Genomic DNA, 21,682 nt, shown 5'->3' on the forward strand with positions numbered 1-21,682 from the left:
GCCCTGCACCTCTGCGGCTGCCTGCTGGGCCCTGAGGTCACTATCAGGTGACAAAACTGAGCGAGGCTCCAGGAGGGAGCAAGTCACCATGACCCACATAACCTAGCAATAATGCAGGGTGCTCTGACCAGCCACAGGCCCTGGACACGAGGACTGCAGCGCAACAGTTCACCATAAACACACCTTTGCTGCCTCACATCGTTGAAGAAATATGGTCTAACGCAGGGTCAGTGCTGTGATAACGACGTGAGGAGTGGGGGCTGAGGTCACGGCGCTTCTCTCCCCAGAGATGTCCAGCCTTTTAAAAGGACACACAGACCCCCTGAAGCACACACAGCCCTCCATCCCTCACCCGCATGCCCCCAGCATGGACAATTGCGCTCACACATCTGTCTCCTTCATGTCTATGTAGGGCCCACGCACACACCAGCATCCACAAATTCACACCCAAGTACAGTCCTTCAGGCCTTTGGAAAGGTCCCAGATCTTGGACAGGAAGAGGGGATGAACAAGTTTCATTTAATCAAGGCACCTGTTTGGTAATAGGCTTGTGTAGCTGGCACAATAGGGCCATGTTGGTGGACCTATGACACTTGTGCCGGCGGGAGCCACTCCCCTCTCCCCCTCCACTGTGCCTGAGGACCTTTCTGATGTGACCCGCCCTTCTGCCCAGCAGCCCAACAGGCAGCACTTCCTCCCTCCCTGGCTAGGGTAAGAGGGTGGCTCACATGCCGGATCACGGTGCAGTTTGGACACTCTAAAAAGTTCGCCATCACTGCCTAGGGGAAGGCAGGAAGGCCTTTAGGACCTGGGACAGGTCGACAAAGATCAGAATTGGCCATTTGGGGATCACTCCTTTTGGATGTGCCAATGCATCTTCCCTGCAAGGACACATGGAGCACCTTTCACTAGGACGCACACCTAGGAAGTCATGGAATTCTCAGTCAGAAAGAACACCATCTTGAATTGCCAGACTAAAGAAGACAAAACTTCACTATCCTACAAGTCAATGAATATTCTGCACATTGGTCCCAGGGAAATCTGGAAGTAATTCTGGGTTTGTTAGGAAATATGAAGATCACAGACCAAATGATCAAACTTAAAAAATGTGCATTCAGTACAGCGTTGTAGCATGAAAGTAATTTTACCTAAGGGGCCATCTCTGCATTTTCATTTTCTTAATTTTTTCAGTTTTCCTAATGCATTTGGTGATTGAGCTGACCTCCCCCTCCCCTCCCCATTCCATTTAAAATAGTGAATATTTTCCTGTCAACTTTTTTTTTTTAAACTTTTACCTTCTTAGACTCAATTCTGTGCATGGGTTCCAGGGCAGAGGAGCAGTACCGGCTAGGCAATGGGGGTTAAGTGATCACCTAGCTAGGAAGTATCTGAGGTCACATTTGAATTTGAACCCAAGACTTCTCTATCTCTAGGCCTGGCTCTCCCTCCACTGGGCCACCTTCTAGAATTGAGGCTCTCTGGGCCATGGGGGCAGACCTCAACCCACCTCTCCCCACCCCAGCACTTTTCTACACTCATTAGACAGGAGAGACCCCAGGGGGTCGCGGGCATCCAGTAGGCCCTTACTAGATGTTGTTGGCAGCCCCTAAGCCAGGGGCAGTCTTGGTGAGGGGGTCAAGGTCACGTGTGGGGGTCACCCGGGTGCTTGGACCAATTTGGGCCTGGGACACCTTGCTCCGGGCTATGAGACCACAAGGTCTCAGGAGGGGAAAGGGGGGGCTGGATGGTGGGGTGATCCCACTCACACTGCCACACCCCAAATCATTCATTCTCCCACATGCGCAGTCACGTGAGGATCCGCCCTAGAAAGGAGGAGGCCTCACCCAGGCCTCTACAGCAGGGAGTCGGGGAGGGCGTGAGGAGGGGGTAGCTTGCATTGCTCCTGCGCACCGCCTCGGGGCTTACATCTCGAGCCCTCCCAGTAGAAATGGAGGAGGGGAGAGCGGAGCTGGGTCCGCGCGTGCGCACTCTCTCCCTCCTCACTCACCCCTCCACGCGAGCGCACCCAACAGAGTGAAAGAAGGGCGGAGCAGTCGCTGTGGCTGGACTGAGTTTCACCTGAAACCCTGCAGCTATTCCCACCATGCATCATGCTCTGCGGCACTGCGTGGACTAGAAGACCAATGGGTCGAAAAACAGGACGGCCTAGGAGTGCATTTTGGGAAATGTAGTTCGGAGGTAGAAAGGCGCCGTCGCCCCGGCCTGTCTTACGCACCCCCCCCTCCTCATTCCTTCCTCCGCTTCAAAGGTCGAGTCTGCGCACTGGCCGGCGTGGTGTTTGCGCAAGTTCCAGCACCCTCGAATCCCTTCTCTTGCCATCTGCCAAGAATTGGTTTGTTGTAGCCTTATAGTAATAGAGTCAGAAAGAATCAGAACCCGCCCCGCCTCTGCGGGCGTCAGTTTCCTCATCTTCTCCAATGAGCGACTTGAGCTCATCACCCCGTTTGAACCCCTCCTGCCCTATGCTCTGCCTCCATCATTTAAGGCTCCTCTGAAACTGCCCCCTCAGCCTCCTCCCAGCACAATGGTTTTCCCTTATAGATACCAAGTGTGGATGTGAGATAGTCTCTGCTCCCACCCATGGAAGGTTTCAGCTTCAAGTCCCAAGATTCCTTGGATCTATAGGCAAAACAGATGGCCCTGCCTCTTTTTTAATTTAATTTAATTTTTTTACCTTCTGACCTAGAATCTATACAAAGTACTGATTCCAAGGCAGAAGAGCAATAAGCACTAGGTAATGAGGGTTAAGTGACTTCCCAGGGTCACCCAGCTAGGAAGTATCTGAAGCCAAATTTGAACCCAGAACCTCCCCTCTCCAAACTTGACTCAACCATCCAGCTACCCCCTGCACCTTCTCTAATGTCATTTCCACTGATAAAATCAATAATGCTAAGAACTAGTGACAAGAACTTTTTTTCCCCCTGTCTTTGATAGATGTGGGTAGCAGGAACAGTTACCATATGACATCTCTTCTGGTTGTTTCATTGAATTATAGCTGTGAGTTTGGGGCTGGAAGCATTGCTGTCCCAAAATCTCTTGGGTTCACGTTCTTGGGCTGTGTCCAGCAAGTCTTGAGAAGACTGTTGTAAAGGCAATGGTGGAGGTTTTGACTTGCTCGGAACATGCTGCTTCCTGTTTTTTCCTCAGGTTTCTCAGATGGTTTATGAAAGGTGGTTGATGTACCATATGTCAAAAGATATTCAGACATTTCCTAATTTTTGGACATCCTCTCAGATTCCAGTTCTTTTCCATTGCAAAAATCAAGAGTGGATGAGGCCACCTTACTCTATCCTTGTAGAATTTGTTATATTTTATTTCTCTAATTGGTGCTGGGGTGTATGGGGTGCTCAGGGAAGGTAGTATCTCTGGTATGGAGGGCTTGTCATGCCCTCTCAGGGCAGCTCTCCAGCCTCTGACCCTCACCTAACACCCAGCTCTCACTTGTAGCTAGTAGCTGCTAGCATGCGGCAGCGTCCACATCCTGGGCAATGGCTTTGACAGGCCGGCTAAATCTTGTGAGGGTAGCCATCGGGTCATAGACCCCTGGTGAACCAGGGCTTTGCTCACCCAGCATGTGAAGACCGCTTTGGCCGAACAGATGGAAGAAACCAATAAGAAGTTTCAACGGCTGAGATGGCGACGCAGCAAGGCACTGTTGAGTGCTGAGGGTGTGTTGAAGCACAAAAGACAACACGGGCCATCCAATGCAGCTGAGGAAGTCTCCAGGTGTAACAATTTTTCGTGCCACTGGATCCAGGCTTCCAACGCCAAGAGAGTGGGACTGTCTCTGTGCATCGACTCTTCCACTTAAATCTCCTTTACGCACAAGTGTCTTTGTGCACACTCATCTATACACCATAGATGAAAACGCACAAAGACAAGTCATCCTCAGTTACGGAGAGACTACTACTAATTGGTGCTGGAGTCTTTCTAATATTAAGCAGCCAGGTGGTTGAGAACTAGTTCAAGAAGATAGTACCAAATGTGGTTCCTAACCTCCCATCCACCTTTCACCTCCAGCCTACTACAAACTTTTCCAAAATGGCTAGCCCAGTTAGTTATAGCTCCACCAACAAACTACCAAAGACCAGGTTTTCCCACAGACCCTCTAGTATTTGCCATTTTCAGGACCCAATTTTTCCAGAAAATGAAGGTGGTAGAGTATTACCACCCTGAAAAAGAACTCCAAGATAGGGGAGGAAACTACTTTGGCCTTTCACCAGAGCCTGATGCCAAATTGCAGATTCAGGACCAACAACTGACCCTTCTTCCTGGGTGGAGGGTCTTTAGTCAAGAGAATGGTGAGGTGATAGCTGCAGATACAGTGGCCCTAACGCTTGGGCAGATAATGGAGGTTGGAAGGGTGCCTGGACTGTGACTCGAAGGCAAGCACATTCTGCTTCCCTGGTGCTGCTCAGCTGCCCCAATGCCTTAAGCTTTTGAGATGATTTCAGTAATTGTCCAGCAGTATCTTATTAGGCTCAAGCAGCATCCATTGAAGACAGGCACAGTTGAGGAACCTGAGTTAGGCAGAGGTTAAGTCATTTGAGGAGGGCCCCTACTCTCAGGTCAGCGCTCTGCCCAATGGCTGTCTTTCTTTATAAGGGCTAGCAATAGGAAGGCCTTTATAGTCTATGAATGCCTTCATTCCATGTTTATGCTGCGAGGGAAATGCTCTTGTCATTTCCATTTTGCAGATGGAGCTTGCTGTTACAGAGGGAGGCTCCCTGAGAACACCATCGGAGAGACAAGGAAAGATAAGGCAGCTTCGGCCCCGCCTTCCCTCCTCCCTCGCTTCCATCAGAAGCGTAAAGGATTCTCTACACACGTACTGCAAAAGGAGCAGCCATTACAGTAGAGTACAGGTCAACGCAGCGTCTTCTGGGAAATGAAGTCCAGGACAGAGCATCGCTGCACGTCCCAGGCGGGCGGGACGCAGGGCGGCGGCGTCCAGACTCCATTTCCCAGAATGCCTTGCGAAGCGCCTCCGAATCCAGGGGTTTCCTAGGAGGGGTGTGACAGAGGGCCTTATACTTTGGACCCGCAGGGCGTAGGACGTAACTGGAGTGCGCAAGCGCTGTGCTCTGGCTTCTCTTTTTCAGTTCCAGGAGTGCGATTCTTGGCTGGGGGTGGGAGGGTGGCAGGGCGGGTAGAGTGCGCAGGCGCGGCTCAAGGCGCGCGGGGGCACGTGTGTACACCCCCAGGATGATGGGGGGGGGGACGGGGACAGGGCTTGAGAGGTCGTCCCTGGTGATCGTATGACTCTGTTGGGATGTAAGAGCAAGTGCGTGCGTGTCCGTGTGCATGTATATGTTTTGTATGTTTGTTTGAGGGTGACTGTGGGTGACCGTGTGTGGGGGTGACTGTGCGTGCTGTGGGGGTGGGGGTGCACGCTGGGTGTGTTAAGAGTCGCAGCTTTCGGCGAGTGCCCGTGTACTCCTGCCTGTGCCAGTGGCCGCGGGGGTGCCCCCTTTCTACTCCCAGGACAGTGCTCACAGCTTCGCTCTCTTTGGGGTTCGCCTTTCTGTCATTTCTGGGGGGGCAGTCCTGGAAGAGCCCGCGGCCGTGGCACGTCTGACCCCCGAGGCGGTGGGACACTTCTCTGGGAAAGGTAGACCCCAACCCTCCCTGCAGTCTCCAGGCCCACCTTCTTCTACCAGACCGCCCCCTGAAGACTCCCTCGTGAATTCAGAGAAAATCTTGGAGGAGCAGAAGGAGGCAGCCATGGAAGACGGGGCCCCCTGGCCCTGGGACACGGGTGAGGACTGTGGCGGGTTCCGAGGGAAAGGATGAAGAAAGAAGTCAGCTGACAACTTATCTCCCTTCTGGCCCTCTATGGCTCCCTAGTATTTGGCTCCCCAGCTGCCCCCTGAGCTGCCCTGATCTCTCACTTAGCCCATAAGCAAGCCTTCTTTATTAGGCACCTAGTGGTTGGTGTGCCAGCCAAATGGAAGGACTGTGAAGGGGCCCAGGGAGGCAGGCTGGCATATTCCATGGTGATTGGCAGTTCCAGAAGTAGAGGGCATGGGTGGAAGAGCCGCAGATGCAGCAGGACTTTGTTTAGGGCTGGGCTGGCTTCTAATTTCTTTCTCCTTTTCCAGCTCCATCTCTTCAAGCATTGGCTTTTTCCCAAGACTGGAGCGGAGAGAATGAGGACAGAATGACTTTTGAGTTTCTGACTGCTAGGATTCAGGTGAGTCCTAGCCTACTCTGTCTTTCCTGGGCCCCATTTCACATCATATTACTGGCCCAGCAGGAACCCTTCTTTTCTTTCACTTCTCAGTGCCCTCAGATCCCATCCTCAGTCCTTCTGAAGCCTCTGGCTATTTTGGTCACTGATGTAGAGAAGGCAGATCCACAAAACAGCAGCGTCTCCGGAATATACCTAAGGAAGCTTTAGAACAAATACACATGACTTGAAAAGCAGTTTCTTTCCTATATGCTTGTAGATGAATAGCGAGAGCTCAGCACCTTTAAATAAAGATGGGTCAGAGTGTACTAGCTGACCTCAAAGATGCCTTCTAATCTAATTCCCCCCCACACACAGTATAGCAAGCATTAATAAAGTTGCCCCACTTGTGATGCCCAGATAAAAATGAAATTGCCCCTCCCCCTGAAGACGTCACATTCACTGTAGGATACACATATACACAGGTAAGAGAAGAGTGAAAGAGTATAATACAGAGATAGAGTAAGAAAAGTTGGACAGAATACAGGAAGGGTCAGGGAAGAGGGACCCATATAGGAGAAAAGAAAGGATGTAGGAGACACACATCCTTTTCTGGCACTGCTCTTCTGCAGTATTGTGGAAAATATGTAGCCCCTCTTTTTAAATGGAGGATAGATAAGGAGGGGAGTGTCCCAGAGGAGGGTATACAGGGTGATAATATCATATATTTAAATAAGTTAAATGGTCCAGGGATATTTAGGTTAGAGAAGAGAAGATTTAGGCAAAATGCAAGTACTTTGCCAGTGCCTGTGAAGAGAGATCATTAAGAAATGAGGTGACTTCTTCTTTGGCCCAAAGGCCCTAACTGGGAGCAACATGTATAACTATGGAGAAGAAAGTGGTTTTCTGACAATTAGATCTATCAAAGGGTGGAGCAGGTTGTCAAAGAAGATGGTGGACTACCCTTTATTGAAGGTCTTAAAGAAAAGGCCTGGTGACCGCTCCTCAACACTATTGAAGAGGAGGATCTTACACAGGTATTTCTTGAACTAGAGGTCCCCGAAGTTCCATGCAATTCAGTGATTCGGTTATCATGAGTGATATTACCTCCTCAATTAGGAATAAACAACAGAGGGAAAAGCAAATTTACAGAAAGGTTGGTATGAATTCCATTAAAACCAGATCATCTTGAAAATACTTACAGATGAAATTAGAATGAAGACAAAGATAAAATGGGAAAACATCTGTTAGGAGACATACTATAGTCTCTTGGCAATTGAGGACATTGGAGCCACTATGCTCATACTTTCAATTTACAAATTGTAAATTTATATGGAGAATGGGGAAGCATAGATCATAGTGAAGAAAACAAAGGAACTAGAACAGGTTAGGTATAGACATGGGGGTGCCATGCAGGAGGGTATGTGGTTTTGAGAGCACTGAAGGATGAGTTACCAAGAACCCCATGAAAGAACATTTTCCAATTGTTTGGAAAAGATCACCAGTTATTATTCCAGAAAAAATCCAGACAGAACATCTTAAGAAATGCCTCTGGACTCCTGCAACTAATTTCTCATCTCTACAAAATCTTTATGGGGGGAAAAATGTGGGCATGTAACAGGGAAAAAAAACATGAAAAAGGAACAAGCAGTCCTTTTCAGAAATTATTTTCCAGCAGTTATGTCCAACTCAAATAGAAATGGGGGCCATTAAATCGTACATAAGGATCCTTGTAATTTGGGAAACCACATGAACTTTACACATGTTCAATGGTCCAGGAGAGAGAACAGAGCACCATTAGTGCTTAGACCTGGGGAGAACTTTTTGCTTGTTTTTTTTTTAAACCCTTACCTTCCATCTTGGAGTCAATACTGTGTATTGGCTCCAAGGCAGAAGAGTGGTCAGGGCTAGGCAATGGGGGTCAAGTGACTTGCCCAGGGTCACACAGCTGGGAAGTGTCTGAGGCCAGATTTGAACCCAGGACCTCCCATCTCTGGCTCTCAATCCACTGAACTCCCCAGCTGCCCCCGAACTTTTTGCTTGTTATACCCTTTCTGGTGTACTGCAAATCTGCTGAGAATACATCAGTGATCAGTGAGGGAGAATGATAACAAAGGATATAAATTAATACATGGAGTTTGATTGCTGTGGTTATGTGTCTAACAATCATGGTGTGTGTTTAAGTGATACAGTTTGGGATTTTAAGAGTAAGGTGTGACACATGACCTCCATCACTTCCTTTAAGTCCAGCTAAAATCCCACCTTCTCAAGGAAGCCCACTCACCCTTCTTAAGTCCAGTACTCTTCCTCTGTTCCTTCTTCATTGTTTCCTGTTTATCCTGTTTATGGCCCTGTATATATTTAATTGCATATTGTCTCCCCTATTAGACTGGGAGCTCCTTGAAGGAAAAGACTATCTTTCGCCTCTTTTTTTAGCCTTATCAGTGTGCCTGGTACATAGGAGGTGCTTAATAAATGTTTATTGATTGATTATGGTCATGATTTTCCTAGATTTACTTGTAAAGAGGATTTGCAAATATAAACTTGAGCAATCTTGGCTACTGAAAATAGTCCAAATTGAGTCATGCCATAAGTAGATATTCAAAAAATTATTTGAAGGGGCAGCTAGTAGGCTCAGTAGTTTGAGAACTAGGCCTAGAGATGGGGGGGAGTGTCTTAGGTTCAAATCTGGCCTCAGACATTTCCTAGTTGTATGGCCCTGGACAAGTCATTTAACCCCCATTGCCTAGCCCTTACTGCACTTCTGCCCTGGAACCAGTACTCAGAATTGATTCTAAGACAAAAGATAAGGGTTTAAAAAATTGTTCTGAGGAATGTTCCTGGTTAAAGTTATGTGTTTGATGTAGGAATCAGTGACTTTCAAAGATGTGTCTGTGGACTTCACTTGGGAGGAATGGAGACATCTGGATCCTGCTCAGAGGGACCTGTATAGGAATGTGATGTTGGAGAACTATGAGAACCTGGTCTCTGTGGGTAAGCACACCGCCTGTCCCCCGTGACTCCGCATCTATGACCTCTGCCCACATTCTTCCATAAGCTTGCTATATCAGGTCTATCCCATGTGTTACGTACGGGCTTTCCACTTTTTCTCATGATTTTAATAGCTACCTGATCATAGAGAAGATCCATCAGAAAATACAAGTCGAAGACGTGACTCTTTCTAGGCTTTCATAACTCTGCCCTCTCCTGGTTCTGCTCTTACTTGCCTGACTGCTCCTTTTCAGACTTTGCTGGATTTTTTCCCGGGCCATACCTGCCAGCTACAGTTGTCCCCTAAGGCCCAGTCCTTGGAGCCCTTCTCTTCTCGAATTCTGGGTTGGTGATCTTGCCAGCTCCCATGTATTCAGTTATCATCTCTATGCTGATGTCGCTGTCATCCTTGACTCCTTCCTCTCTCTCATTCTTCATATCCAGTCAGTGCTAAGTCCTGTCAATTCTATCTCCATGCCATCTCTCCTGTTACTGCCACCCCTTCTGGTGCAGGCCTTCATCATCTCGTGCCTAGGCTGTTGGTGCAATAACTTCTGGCTGACTTCTTGGCCTCCATTCTCTTCTTGCTGCAGTCCATTTTCTACTCAAATAGCAGATTGTTTTTCCTTTAGCACAAATCTGATCACGTCACATCTGTGGTCCTATTCAGTAATCTTGACGGGTCCCTGCCACGTCCAGCATCAAATAGAAAGTCCTCTGTTTTGCATCCCAATCCCTTCGTGACCTGGCTCCCTCCTATCTTTGTAGTCTTCTTATGCCTTACCCAACTGAACCAGTGATACTGGCCTCTGTGCCGTTCCTCACACAAGCCACTCCATCTCGTGACTTCTGATCACACACATAAAGGACAAGGGGATAAAGACAGTCTGTTATTCACATTACAAGATGCATTTAGGTAGGCAGCCTGCAGAGTTTGTCTATCAGCGTCTGGGACAGACATTATAGGTGGATATGGAATTTGGCCAGGAACTAGGACTCCTGTTTGGCATATAAAACAGTCTTTCTGGTATCCCTTGCACACTCTATGTTTAAGATATCTTCCTGTTCTAAGCATTTTCTGATTTCTCTCCCCATATATAGGGATTTCTGTGTCCACAGTGGACATGATCTCCCTGTTGGAGAAGCGAGATGGACCATGGATGCCAGAAGGAGAAGTCTCTGGTGCCATCTGTCCAGGTGAGTGAATCAGGCCAATGGGTGTCATTGCAAGCAGCCTCTCCCTGGGTCACTTGGGGTGCTATACTCTTACATTAGGGTATGACTGTTTTGTGTTTCTTCTATATCACCATATTGCTTTCCAGAAAAATGACATTGTGGAATAGCTTTGGCATTTGTGCATTATCATGCTTATCGCTCCACAACCCTGCTAGCATTACATTTTATAATTTTCTTTCGAAGTTAATGGATCTGTTGTGTCCCAGAGATGTATTCATCTGAAAGTAAGAAGGGTTGTTTAATAAGGCTTTTGATTTTTATCACCTTTTAAAGTTTTGCTGTCTTTTCATTTTATATCACCTTTGGTTTTTTCTTTTAAAAAAATCATGTTATTCTGAGCTTCACTCCAACAAATGTGAATATTTTCATATACAAAGAACTATAAGAGGACATCATATGAAATGTGAAATTTATATCCATCATGTTTCTGTGGTTTTTAAATATGAGAAATTCACTTTGATCTCAAAGCTTTTGTGTTATTTGCTTCACCCTAAGAAGAGTTCTGTTTTGTACCTTCTTTTATTTTTTTATTTTTTAAATTGAGCATTTTGCCAGGATTACAAAAATCATGTTCTTTCCCTCCCCTCCCCCCAATCCTCTCCCATATCCAACACACAATTCCACTGGGTTTTACATGTGTCTTTAGTCAAGACCTATTTTCATATTATTGATATTTGCGCTAGGATGATCATTTAGGGTTTATAACCCCAATCATATCCCCATTGACTCATGTGATCAAGCAGTTTTTCTTCTATATTTCTAATCCCACAGATTTTCCTCTCAATGTGGATAGGGTCTTTCTCATACGTCCCTCAGAATTGTCCTGGGTCATTGCATTGCTGCTAGTAGAGAAGTTCATTACATTTGATTGTACCACAGTGTATCCATCTCTGTGTACAATGTTCTCCTGGTTCTGCTCCTTTCACTCTGCATCAGTTCCTGGAGGTTGTTCCAGTCTCCATGGAATCCCTCCAGTTCATTATTCCTTTGAGCACAATAGTATTCCATCACCAACATATACCACAATTTGCTCAGTCATTCCCCAATTGAAGGGCATTCCTTCATTTTTCAATTTTTTGCCACCACAAAGAGTGCAACTATGAATATTCTTGTACAAGTCTTTTTCCTTATTATCTCTTTGGGGTACAAGCCCACAGTGCTATGGCTGGATCAAAGGGCAGACAGTCTTTTGTCGCCCTTTGGGCATAGTTCCAAATTGCCCTCCAGAATGGTTGGATCAATTCACAACTCCACCAGCAATGCATTAGTGTCCCTACTTTGCCATATCCTCTCCAACATTTATTACTTTCCTTTGCTGTCATGTTAGCCAATCTGCTAGGTGTGAGGTGATACCTCAGAGTTGTTTTGATGTGCATCTCTCTGATTATAAGAGATGTAGAGCACTTTTTCATGTGCTTATTCATAGTTTTGATTTCTTTATCTGGAAATTGCCTATTCATGTCCCTTGTCCATGTATCAATTGGGGAATGGCTTGATTTTTTTGTCTCTTGATTTTAAATGTCTCATTAATGTCCTTTTTTTTTTCTTCTCTGTAGATATCCTTCTCAATATTCTACCATGTATTCCCTGATCTCCCCACCCCCCTTTAGGCAGTACCTAAAATCAAGCAGGATAAATGTATGCCCAGTGAGCCGTCCATCCAAGAATCTAGAAAACTAACCCATCCGTTTAGTCGAACATTATAAGTTATGTCCCTCATTGTTTAACATCACTGCAGATGAGAGAGGCTGCAGGCACATTCTTGTCTCTTCTTTAGGACTAAACTTAGTTATTATAAGTATACAGTGATTATTTTGGAGGGCTTTCCATGTTTTTCCTGGTTCTGCCTTCTTCATTCTGCATCAGTTCATGACTTATGTTTTTCAGAATTTTTGTCACCTTTACTGTTTCTGTGGAATGGGAATATATACAGAAATCCAATAAGAACTGAGGCACAGTGAAGCCAACAAAAACAGGAAATCAATATGCACAGAAACTACATATAGATGTAGAGAGAGTTGTATGTACCTACGTATACATCTCTTATAGGCACTACCCATTTTGAGGTGAAATAACATGACAATATACTATGTAAATTTATGAATTTCCTGATCCACAATTGAAACTCTAGTGCATTCTTTTAGAGGTAGATGGAGAAACTTCATTTGAAGTAATAAAAGGTTGGGAATCTCAAGGTAAATGTTGGGACAAAAGCAGGAATAATCACGGTACCTTTCGAGTTTTTGATCTTCCTGGGGTATAGGCTAAGTAGAGGGATTGATGGACTTATATACATTTGTTCCCCTTCAATCTTATCGTCAGTCCCCTCCACATCTTTTCAAATATCATCCATAGTGGCTAAGTAGAAAATGTAAATACAGCCAAAAAATAGTCACTGTTTCTGAGTTGGATTTGTACTCAAGATAAAAGAATAATTCAGCATTTGGGAAAAGTATCATATTAAAAAAAACAAATTAAGCCACATAAATATAATAATTACATACTATAAAAGCCTTGGACGAACTACAGCATTTATTCCCCCAAACTCCTAAATTATACAGACTTATAAAGTAAAGATTCATTAGCTTCATTTTTTTAATATTATACAAATCATATAGCTAAAACCAACATTTGCAGTAAATAAATGCGTATGTCTATATAGCATAGTCATAAAATCCAAGTAGTTATGTATTGGGGAATCAGTGTTTCTGTTATGTTGGATCAATTCCTAAGATGTCTTTTTAAATACATTTTTATTTCTTTTGGTTTTTATATTATCTCCATTTCTCGCTGTATCATTCCTCCCTCTCTGGGAGTGTCATTCCTTATGTTTTTTTTTTTTTAATAAAAAAGAAAATTAAAAAAAAATTGAACAGAATAAAGTGATGTCATACAAGATGTCCCCAAAGTTTTAGTTCTGTTTTAAGCTATGATAGCTTAAAATGGCATCAAGACTTTGGGGATATGCTATTCTGTTTCATCGTTGAAGTAGGAACAAGTGTTCTTTTGTTAAATCTCTTCTTTGGGGTCAAGCTTGGCCATTATAATTTCTCCATATTTGGTTCAGATGGTTTTTTTAGTATTGTTCTTTCCATTTATGTTGTAGTTTTTACGCATATTAATTTACTGCTTCAGGTGTCTTCACTTTGCCCCAGTTCAGATTGTCATTCCTTGTTTCCCCTCTATTGCTGTTCATCATTTCTACAGCACAACAATATAGATGTCTCTTATTCTAATGCCATTTGAAGATCCCATTCTCCCAGGGTCCTAAGTTTCTTTTTTTTTAAATAAATTTTACCTTGATATACATTTGCAAATATAGATATTCAAAGACATATTAAAAGGTCAGGATAAAGAAAAAAGCATTGTGTCTATTCAAGACAAACCAAAATCATGCAATGGTACATGGATGGATATATTTGTGTCAGTAAATGTCCTTTAATGTCCTTTTTTATATCTACCTTAAAAGAGATGTCTTAATGTTCAGTTATAGTGTCTCCTTGCCATCCTCATGCTTACCCTTCTTTTTAACTTTCTTACTTAGCTTTATGATATAGTTTTGTTGCTATTTTTGCTTCTTTGTATAGAGGACAGTGTTTATGTTTTTTTTCTCTTAGTTTTTATGTGTTTGCTTTCACCATGAGATAGAAGAAGCCTTCTCAGTTTTCTTTGATTCTTCCTCATCCTTCTGTTCAATAACATTCCATTACTTTAATATGGGACAGTTAGGTGGCATAGTGGATAGAGTGCTGGTTTTGGAGTGAGGAAGATTTATCTTCCTGAATTAAAATCTGATCTTAGACCCTTCCTAGCTTTGTGACTCTGGGTAAATCACTTCACCTTGTTTGCCTCGGTTTCCTCATCTGTAAAATGAGCTAGAGAAGGAAATGGCAAACCACTCCATTATCTTTGCCAGGAAAACCCCAAATGGGATCTTAAAGTGTCAGATACAGCTAAGCATTAAAAATATTAATATAATATACTTGACTCTGTTTCCTAGTTCTTGGACACAGTTTATTTCTTAGTCCTTATTCTAACCATTGACTCTGCTAAGAATATGTTTGTACAGATGCCATTTCATTCCTAGGATCATTGACTTAGGGCTAGAAGGAACTTCAGGGACCCTTTTATCTATGTCATTTTATAGTAGAATCAGTTGAGGTTCAAGGAAGTTTTACCGGATTTATCTGAGGTCACATAGGTAATTAAGAGGCTAGAGTAGCATCTGAAACCAGATTCTTTTGCACTGGGACTAGGGTTCATTCTTTTGTACCTAATTGCCTCTATTCCTGTCCAAATATCATTTTAAAAATAAGAACTACTGATGGTAAAGATTTTTCTGAGTTTCTTATTGTGGAAATATTATTTGTGGAAAAGCTCTTAATTTTTATATAATCAAACATTGTTCTCTTATAATGTCCTTCCTCTTCCCCCCAATAGAACGGAATATTCTTTTTCTGTAGTTATTTATAACTCACTTTCTTTAGCTGTGCATCACCTGGGACACCTGTCTCCAATCCTTGGACATGAATAAATCTATCTACTATGTATTTGATAGATCAGAATCCTCTTCCAAACCATTGCTCTTAGTCTCCATTAATGTGCTTATTGTTACTAGTTAGCCTATAGAAACATGTAAAAGCAAAGGCACGTCAGGAAATTTAGTATTAATGGTAAAAAACATGGCCTATCATTTTTCCACAAATATCCATACATTGATTTTCCACAAATGGTGGTTGTCTTTTATACTGAAAGACAACCAAAATGACATCACTGTGTCTGACTGACTGATCAGAGCTATACAAACTCAAAAGGTTCTACCACAGATGATCACAAATAGCTTGGTATGAACATTGGGGATGGAGATGTCTCTAAATTTGAGCAACTCATGTTTCTTTTGAGTTTCTGCTTTCCTCATAGAGTACAGTGCCTTCTTTAATACAGGCACACCATGTTGGATGGTGCTGTGCCAATGTAAAATAATGAAGTAGTAAAATGGTATAAGTAATGTCTTTTTACTTGTGCATAAATTGGATTTAAATGTGGCAGAGCTTTGCAGAGTCATCAGCCTTTATTTTCCCAGTTGTCAAAGTCCCACAAAATTTACCCTTTTGTAGTTTCTATACACTGCTTCTTAATTTTGGCCTTTTGGACCACACAGACCAAGCCTAATATCTTTTTAACTTGAGAACCATTCACGTAGTTTAAAATAGTTATTATATCTGCCATAAGTCTTCTGTGTCAGGGTCAACATACAGTGTGTCTGGCTGATTGATCAGACCAACACAAACTCGTAAAATTCTACTACAGGTTGAGCACATTGTTGTAAAATTATAGATAGACAAAAAATATGTTTGCGTGACTTGAATTTGGTGTTTTACTCCTGTTGGTAGGCAATGAATTCTATGTTTAATCTGTCTTTTTCCCTGGGTATTTGGACATTTTTTTAAAAATACACCTTCTAAAAACATTGTTTTTTCCTTTGAAATTTTGAGAAATCTTAGTATTTTTTTCCCAGTTCAGTCTTCTAGATGTCATTTTTGTCTACATGAGTTCTAAGGTAAACAATTTACAACTGGGTAATTTACTGAGCTAATTTTCCTCATCCTAAGGGTCAGATGAATTGTAAACTCTTCTAGGAGATCTTTTCCAGTTCCTACATATACTATAGCTTTTCTCTTGAATCTATTCTGTGTTTATCTTATATATGCCAGTTTATGTTTTTGATCCCATTAGAATTTAAGTTTCTTGAGAACAAGGATTGTTGTTTTTTTTCTGTGTCCCCAGTGCTGAGTGCATGCAGTTCACAGTATAGAGTAAGAACTTACTGTATGTAGATTGATTGGTCCAAATTGAGCATCAGTCTCCGTGATGAGAGACAGAAACTAGAACTTGTTTTAAAGGTTTTTTTTTTCTCTCACACAAAAGCAAATGGTAGTGACATTTAAAAAAAATATTTTTTTTCAGATTCCCTTAATGAGAAGTCCAATTTTGAACCCAGAGATTCAAATCGGATGCACACCATTTGGATGGGGATATCATCTGAGAAAAGTCTGCCTAAGGAATCAGTAGTCTGGCATTCCAAGATGAAAGAAGCAACAGGTGAATGTGAGGTTAATATAGGGGAACTAAAATACAACGAGGAGAGACAATGGAGACAAGGAACAGTTACTCCCAGAACAACTTATAATCAAGTGCATGAATCTCAGTACAACACTAGGAATATTATTCTAGTATCAGACTTGCTTGCAGCATGGAAAGGGGTAGTGGGAGAAAATCTCTATAAATATAAATTCCTTGGAAAGAGCTTCAGGGATAATTTTCCTTACTTAATTACATATAATGGATTCTCCTTGCAAAAGGAACTTTTTGAGTATACTAAATGCAAGAAACCCTTTAATTACCTTTCAGATTTAATTAAATTTCATAGAATTCATATTGGAGAAAAGCAATATGAACAGAATGAATGTGGAAAATCCTTGTACAGAAGATCAGATATTATTGAACATCAGAGAATTAATAATGGAGAGAGAAACAACAAATATAAAGATGAGAAAGGCTTTGACGATAAGGGAAGCTTGAATAACTATAATGTAATTTATACTAGAGAGAATTCCTTTGCATATAATGAATGTGGGAAAGCCTTCAGTGAGAAGGAAATCCTAACTCCACCTCAGGGAATTCACATTAGAGAGACAATCTCTGAATGTAATGAATGTGAAAAAACTTTTAATCAGAGAGGAAATCATATTAGCTGTCAGAGAACTCATACAAAAGGGAAAATCTTTGTGTATGATGAATGTAGCATGAGCAGGAAGGAACATATGTATCCAAAAATTCATAATGGAGGGAAACTCTTTACATGCAATGAATGTGGGAAAAATTTTAGTGATACAAAAAATCTTCTTAGCCATCAGAGAATTCATATTGATGAGAAACCCTTTTTATGTAATAAATATGGAACTAGCTTCCAAAACAAAGTAAGTCTTATTACTTATCAGAAAGCACATTCTGGAGAGACACCTTTTGCATGTAATGAAAGTAAGAAAGGCTTAAAAAAGAATGAGCACCTTACCACACAGCTGAGAATTGATATTGAAGAGAAACCTTTTGAATGTAATAAATATGGAACAGGCTTTGAAAACAAAGTAGGTCTTACTAGCCATCAGAAAACACATTCTGGAGAGACACCTTTTGCATGTAATGAAAGTAAGAACGGCTTAAAAGAGATTGAGCACCTTATTACACAGCAGAGAATTGATATTGAAGAGAAACCTTTTGAATGTAATAAATATGGAATAGGCTTTGAAAACAAAGTAGGTCTTATTACCCATCAGAAAACACATTCTGGAGAGACACCTTTTGCATGTAATGAAAGTAAGAAAGGCTTAAAAAAGAATGAGCACCTTACCACACAGCAGAGAATTGATATTGAAGAGAAACCCTTTGAGTGTAATAAATATGGAACAGACTTTGAAAACAAATTAGGTCTTATTTCCCATCAGAAAACACATTCTGGAGAGACAGTTTTTGAGTGTAATGAAAGTAAGAAAGGCTTAAAAGAGATTGAGTACCTTGCCACACAGCAGAGAATTGATATCGAAGAGAAACCCTTTGAATGTAATAAATATGGAACAGACTTTGAAAACAAAGTAGGTCTTATTTCCCATCAGAAAATACATTCTGGAGAGACACCTTTTGCATGTAATGAAAGTAAGAAAGGCTTAAAAGAGATTGAGCACCTTATTACACAGCAGAGAATTGATATTGAAGAGAAACCCTTTGTATGTCATGAATGTGGGAAAGGCTTCAGACAGAGTGGATATCTTATTATCCATCAGAGAACTCATACTGGCGAGAAACCCTTTAGATGTAATGAATGTGGGAAAACCTTTACTCAAAGGGCAAGCCTTATTACTCATCAGAGGACTCATACGGGAGAGAAACCTTTCATATGTTGTGAATGTGGGAAAACCTTTACCCAAAGGGCAAATCTTATTACCCATCACAGGACTCATACTGGAGAGAAACCCTTTGTGTGTAGTGAATGTGGAAAGGCCTTTACCCAAAAGTCAAGCCTTATTACTCATTACAGGACTCATACAAGAGAAAAACTCTTTGAATGTAATGAATGTGGGATTGCCTTTTCCCAGAAGTCAAACCTTATTACTCATCAGGGAATTCATTCTAGAGGGAAACAGTTTATCCGTAAAGACTATCGGAAGGGTCCTCAAAAGAAAAGCCTTGTTGCCCATCAGGGAAATCGTACTGGAGAGAAACCCTTTCAGTGTAATGAATGTGGAATAGGCTTCAGATACAAAGTAAACCTTAACATCCATCAGAGAACGCATACTGGAGAGAAACCCTTTGCATGTCATGAATGTGGAAAAGGCTTCAGACAGAGTGGTCATCTCATGACCCATCAGAGAACTCACACTGGAGAGAAACCATTTGCATGTAATGAATGTGGGAAAGCCTTTGCCCAAAGGTCAAACCTTAACAGCCATCAGAGGATTCATACCCAAGAAAAACTCTTTGCCTGTAATGAATGTGGGAAAACCTTTACTCAAAAGGGAAGCCTTATTACTCATCAGAAGACTCATACTAGAGAGAAGCAGTTTATATGTAATGAATGTGGAACAGGCTTCCTACATAGAGTAAGCTTTATTATCCATAAGAGAATTCATACTGGAGAAAAACCTTATATATGTAATGAATGTGGAAAAGGCTTCAGGCAGAGTGGACACCTCATGATCCATCAGAGAACTCATACTGGAGAGAAACCCTTTACATGTAATGAATGTGGGAAAACCTTTACCCAAAGATCAAACCTTACTAGCCACCAGAGAACTCATACTGGAGAGAAACTTTTTGCATGTAATGAATGTGGAAAAGCATTTACCCAAAAGGGAAGCCTTGTTACTCATCAGAGAACTCATACTGGAGAAAAACAGTTTGTATGTAATGAATGTGGAACAAGTTTCTTACATAGAGTGACCCTTGTTATTCACAAAAGAACTCATACTGGAGAGAAACCATATTCATGTAATGAATGTGGGAAAGGCTTCAGACAGAGTGGACATCTTATTACCCATCAAAGAACTCATACTGGTGAGAAACCCTTTGCATGTCATGAATGTGGCAAAACTTTTACACAAAGGGCAAACCTTACTAGTCATCAGAGAAATCACACTGGGGACAAAATCTTTATTTGCAATGAATGTGGAAAAGCTTTTACCCAAAAGACAAGTCTTACCACTCATCAGAAAACTCATGCTAGAGAACTACCTTTTGTGCATAATCCATGTGAGAGATCCTTTGCTCATATAACAGACCTTCTAAGCTATCATAGAACTTTTACAGAATGAAAGTTCTTTATGTGTAGTTAATATGGAAGTCTTGAGACAGAGGATATACTTTATTACATAAGAGAGAATACTGGAGAAAAACTTTGTAATAAAGTTTGTCATACATTATAGAGTATAACTACAGTAAAGCATTTTAAGTGTAATAAATATAGTTGCACAAAATGGTTCATTGTCACTGTTCAGTGGAATACCAAGGCATTTTTGCTTCATTGTGGACTGTGTGACTTTTACAATGACTTATAGAGATGACATGCTCATCAAATTTTCAGATGATCCAAAGCTGGGATAGATAACTATCACTACATAAGAGATTTAATTACCTGAAAAAGATCTTGACATCATTAGGCTAAAAGATAACATTCAATGGTGATAAAATCAAATACTTATAATAGGGTACAAAAAATAAGCCTCATAAATGAATGTTAAGCACTTACTATTTTCTAGGGTATAGATAGATACAAAGTAGTTGGCAAATCTATGAGCTCACATTTAAATGGAGTGGACAGCACACAAATAGCTATGTGCATAAGATATTACATTAGGAAATTGAGATAAACTTTGAAACAATATTCTCAACATGACCAATTTATTAGACTATTAGTAAACAATAAATTGGGTCACTGACCACTTTGAATGATCAAAGCCCCAGAGGTAGGGCCCATAGTTTGGAGTACAGAGTTGGGTAGATGGGGAAGACAATACAGTTGGTTTACAGGCTAGACAGTATGGGGGCAGGGCAACATTTAAAAATATAACTCCTATGATTCTTTTCTTCTCTCTAAGCCAATTGCAATGATAGTATTTAAGTATTACCTGTCACCAACTTCTTCTACCCTTCCATGGCATTGTCCCCCCCCCCCTTTTTATGTGTTATATTTTACACCATTTTACTTATCTTTTCCAGTTTCTCATAGTATTGTCCTCTTTTTCACCCTAGTTTTATTTTTTAACAACATATCCTAAACAGCTTACTACCACACCCTCTATGTATACTTCTAACTACTATGCAATGATAATTTTGAAGAGTTAAAGATATTTTTCCATATAGGAATATAAGCCATTTGACCTTATTGAAGCCCTTACCTTTTTTCTTATTTACCTTTTTATGCTTCTCTTAGATTTTGTATTTGGGCCTCGAATTTTCTGTTTAAGTCTGGTCTTTTCTTCAGGAATGCTTGGAAATCTATTAAATGACCATACTTTTCCCTGAAAGACTATAGTAAGTTTTGCTATGTGCTTGATTCTTGGTTGTAAACCCTGTTCCCTTGCCTTCTGGAATATCATTCCAAGCCTTCCAGTCCTTCAGTGTGGAGGCGAATTGTTTCTTTCTAGTTGCTTGTATTATTTTCTCCGTAGGCTGGGAGATCTTGAACTTGGCTATAATGTTCCTGAGAGTTGTCATTTAAAGATTTAATGCTGGAGGTAATCTGTGGATTCTTTCAATCTCTTTTACCCTTTTGTTCAAATACAGTTTTCTTGGATAATTTCCTGTAGTATGATGTCTAGGCTTCTTTTGGTCACGACTTCCAGATAGTCCAATAATTCTTAAATTGTCTCTCCTGGATCTGTTTTCCAGGTCATTTGTTTTTTCAATGAGGTTTCATATTTTCTTCTATTTTTTCATTATTTTGACTTTGTTTTCTAGTTTCTTGATGTCTTATGAAGTCATTAGCTTTTAACTATCCAATTGTATTTTTAAAAGACTGAATTTCTTTCATAACATTTTGATCCTCCTTTTCCTTTTGATCTATTCTTTTCATTCTTTAACTTTATTGCCACATTTTTCAATTGGTCAATTTGGACTTTTTTAAGTGCTATTTTCTTGTTTTAATTCATGTGCCTCTGTTTTCAGATATCCTATTTTGCTTTTTAATCTGTTTTCCTTTTCCCAATTTTC

General features: G+C 41.5%; 1 protein-coding gene across 1 annotated transcript; it reads left to right on the plus strand.

The window, feature by feature from the left end:
* The first annotated feature begins 5,002 nt into the window (after window positions 1-5,002).
* Window positions 5,003-19,947, plus strand: LOC100023329 (zinc finger protein 615-like). The gene is made up of 5 exons (XM_007485883.3): window positions 5,003-5,779; window positions 6,123-6,214; window positions 9,058-9,184; window positions 10,283-10,378; window positions 16,385-19,947. The coding sequence occupies exons 1-5, from the start codon at window positions 5,746-5,748 to the stop codon at window positions 19,783-19,785; spliced, it is 3,750 nt and encodes a 1,249-aa protein (XP_007485945.2). The 5' UTR covers window positions 5,003-5,745; the 3' UTR covers window positions 19,786-19,947.
* The last annotated feature ends 1,735 nt before the right edge of the window (window positions 19,948-21,682 follow it).

The sequence above is a fragment of the Monodelphis domestica genome, chromosome 2, assembly GCF_027887165.1.
Source record: "Monodelphis domestica isolate mMonDom1 chromosome 2, mMonDom1.pri, whole genome shotgun sequence".
Taxonomy (NCBI): Eukaryota; Metazoa; Chordata; class Mammalia; order Didelphimorphia; family Didelphidae; genus Monodelphis; species Monodelphis domestica.

Excerpts from the sequence above, each read along its gene's own strand:
- LOC100023329 (XM_007485883.3), top strand. The coding sequence starts at position 5,746 with ATGGAAGACGGGGCCCCCTGGCCCTGGGACACGG. Across the intron at positions 6,215-9,057 it reads TTCTGACTGCTAGGATTCAG|GAATCAGTGACTTTCAAAGA; the intron begins GTGAGTCCTAGC and ends TGTTTGATGTAG. Across the intron at positions 10,379-16,384 it reads CTCTGGTGCCATCTGTCCAG|ATTCCCTTAATGAGAAGTCC; the intron begins GTGAGTGAATCA and ends ATTTTTTTTCAG.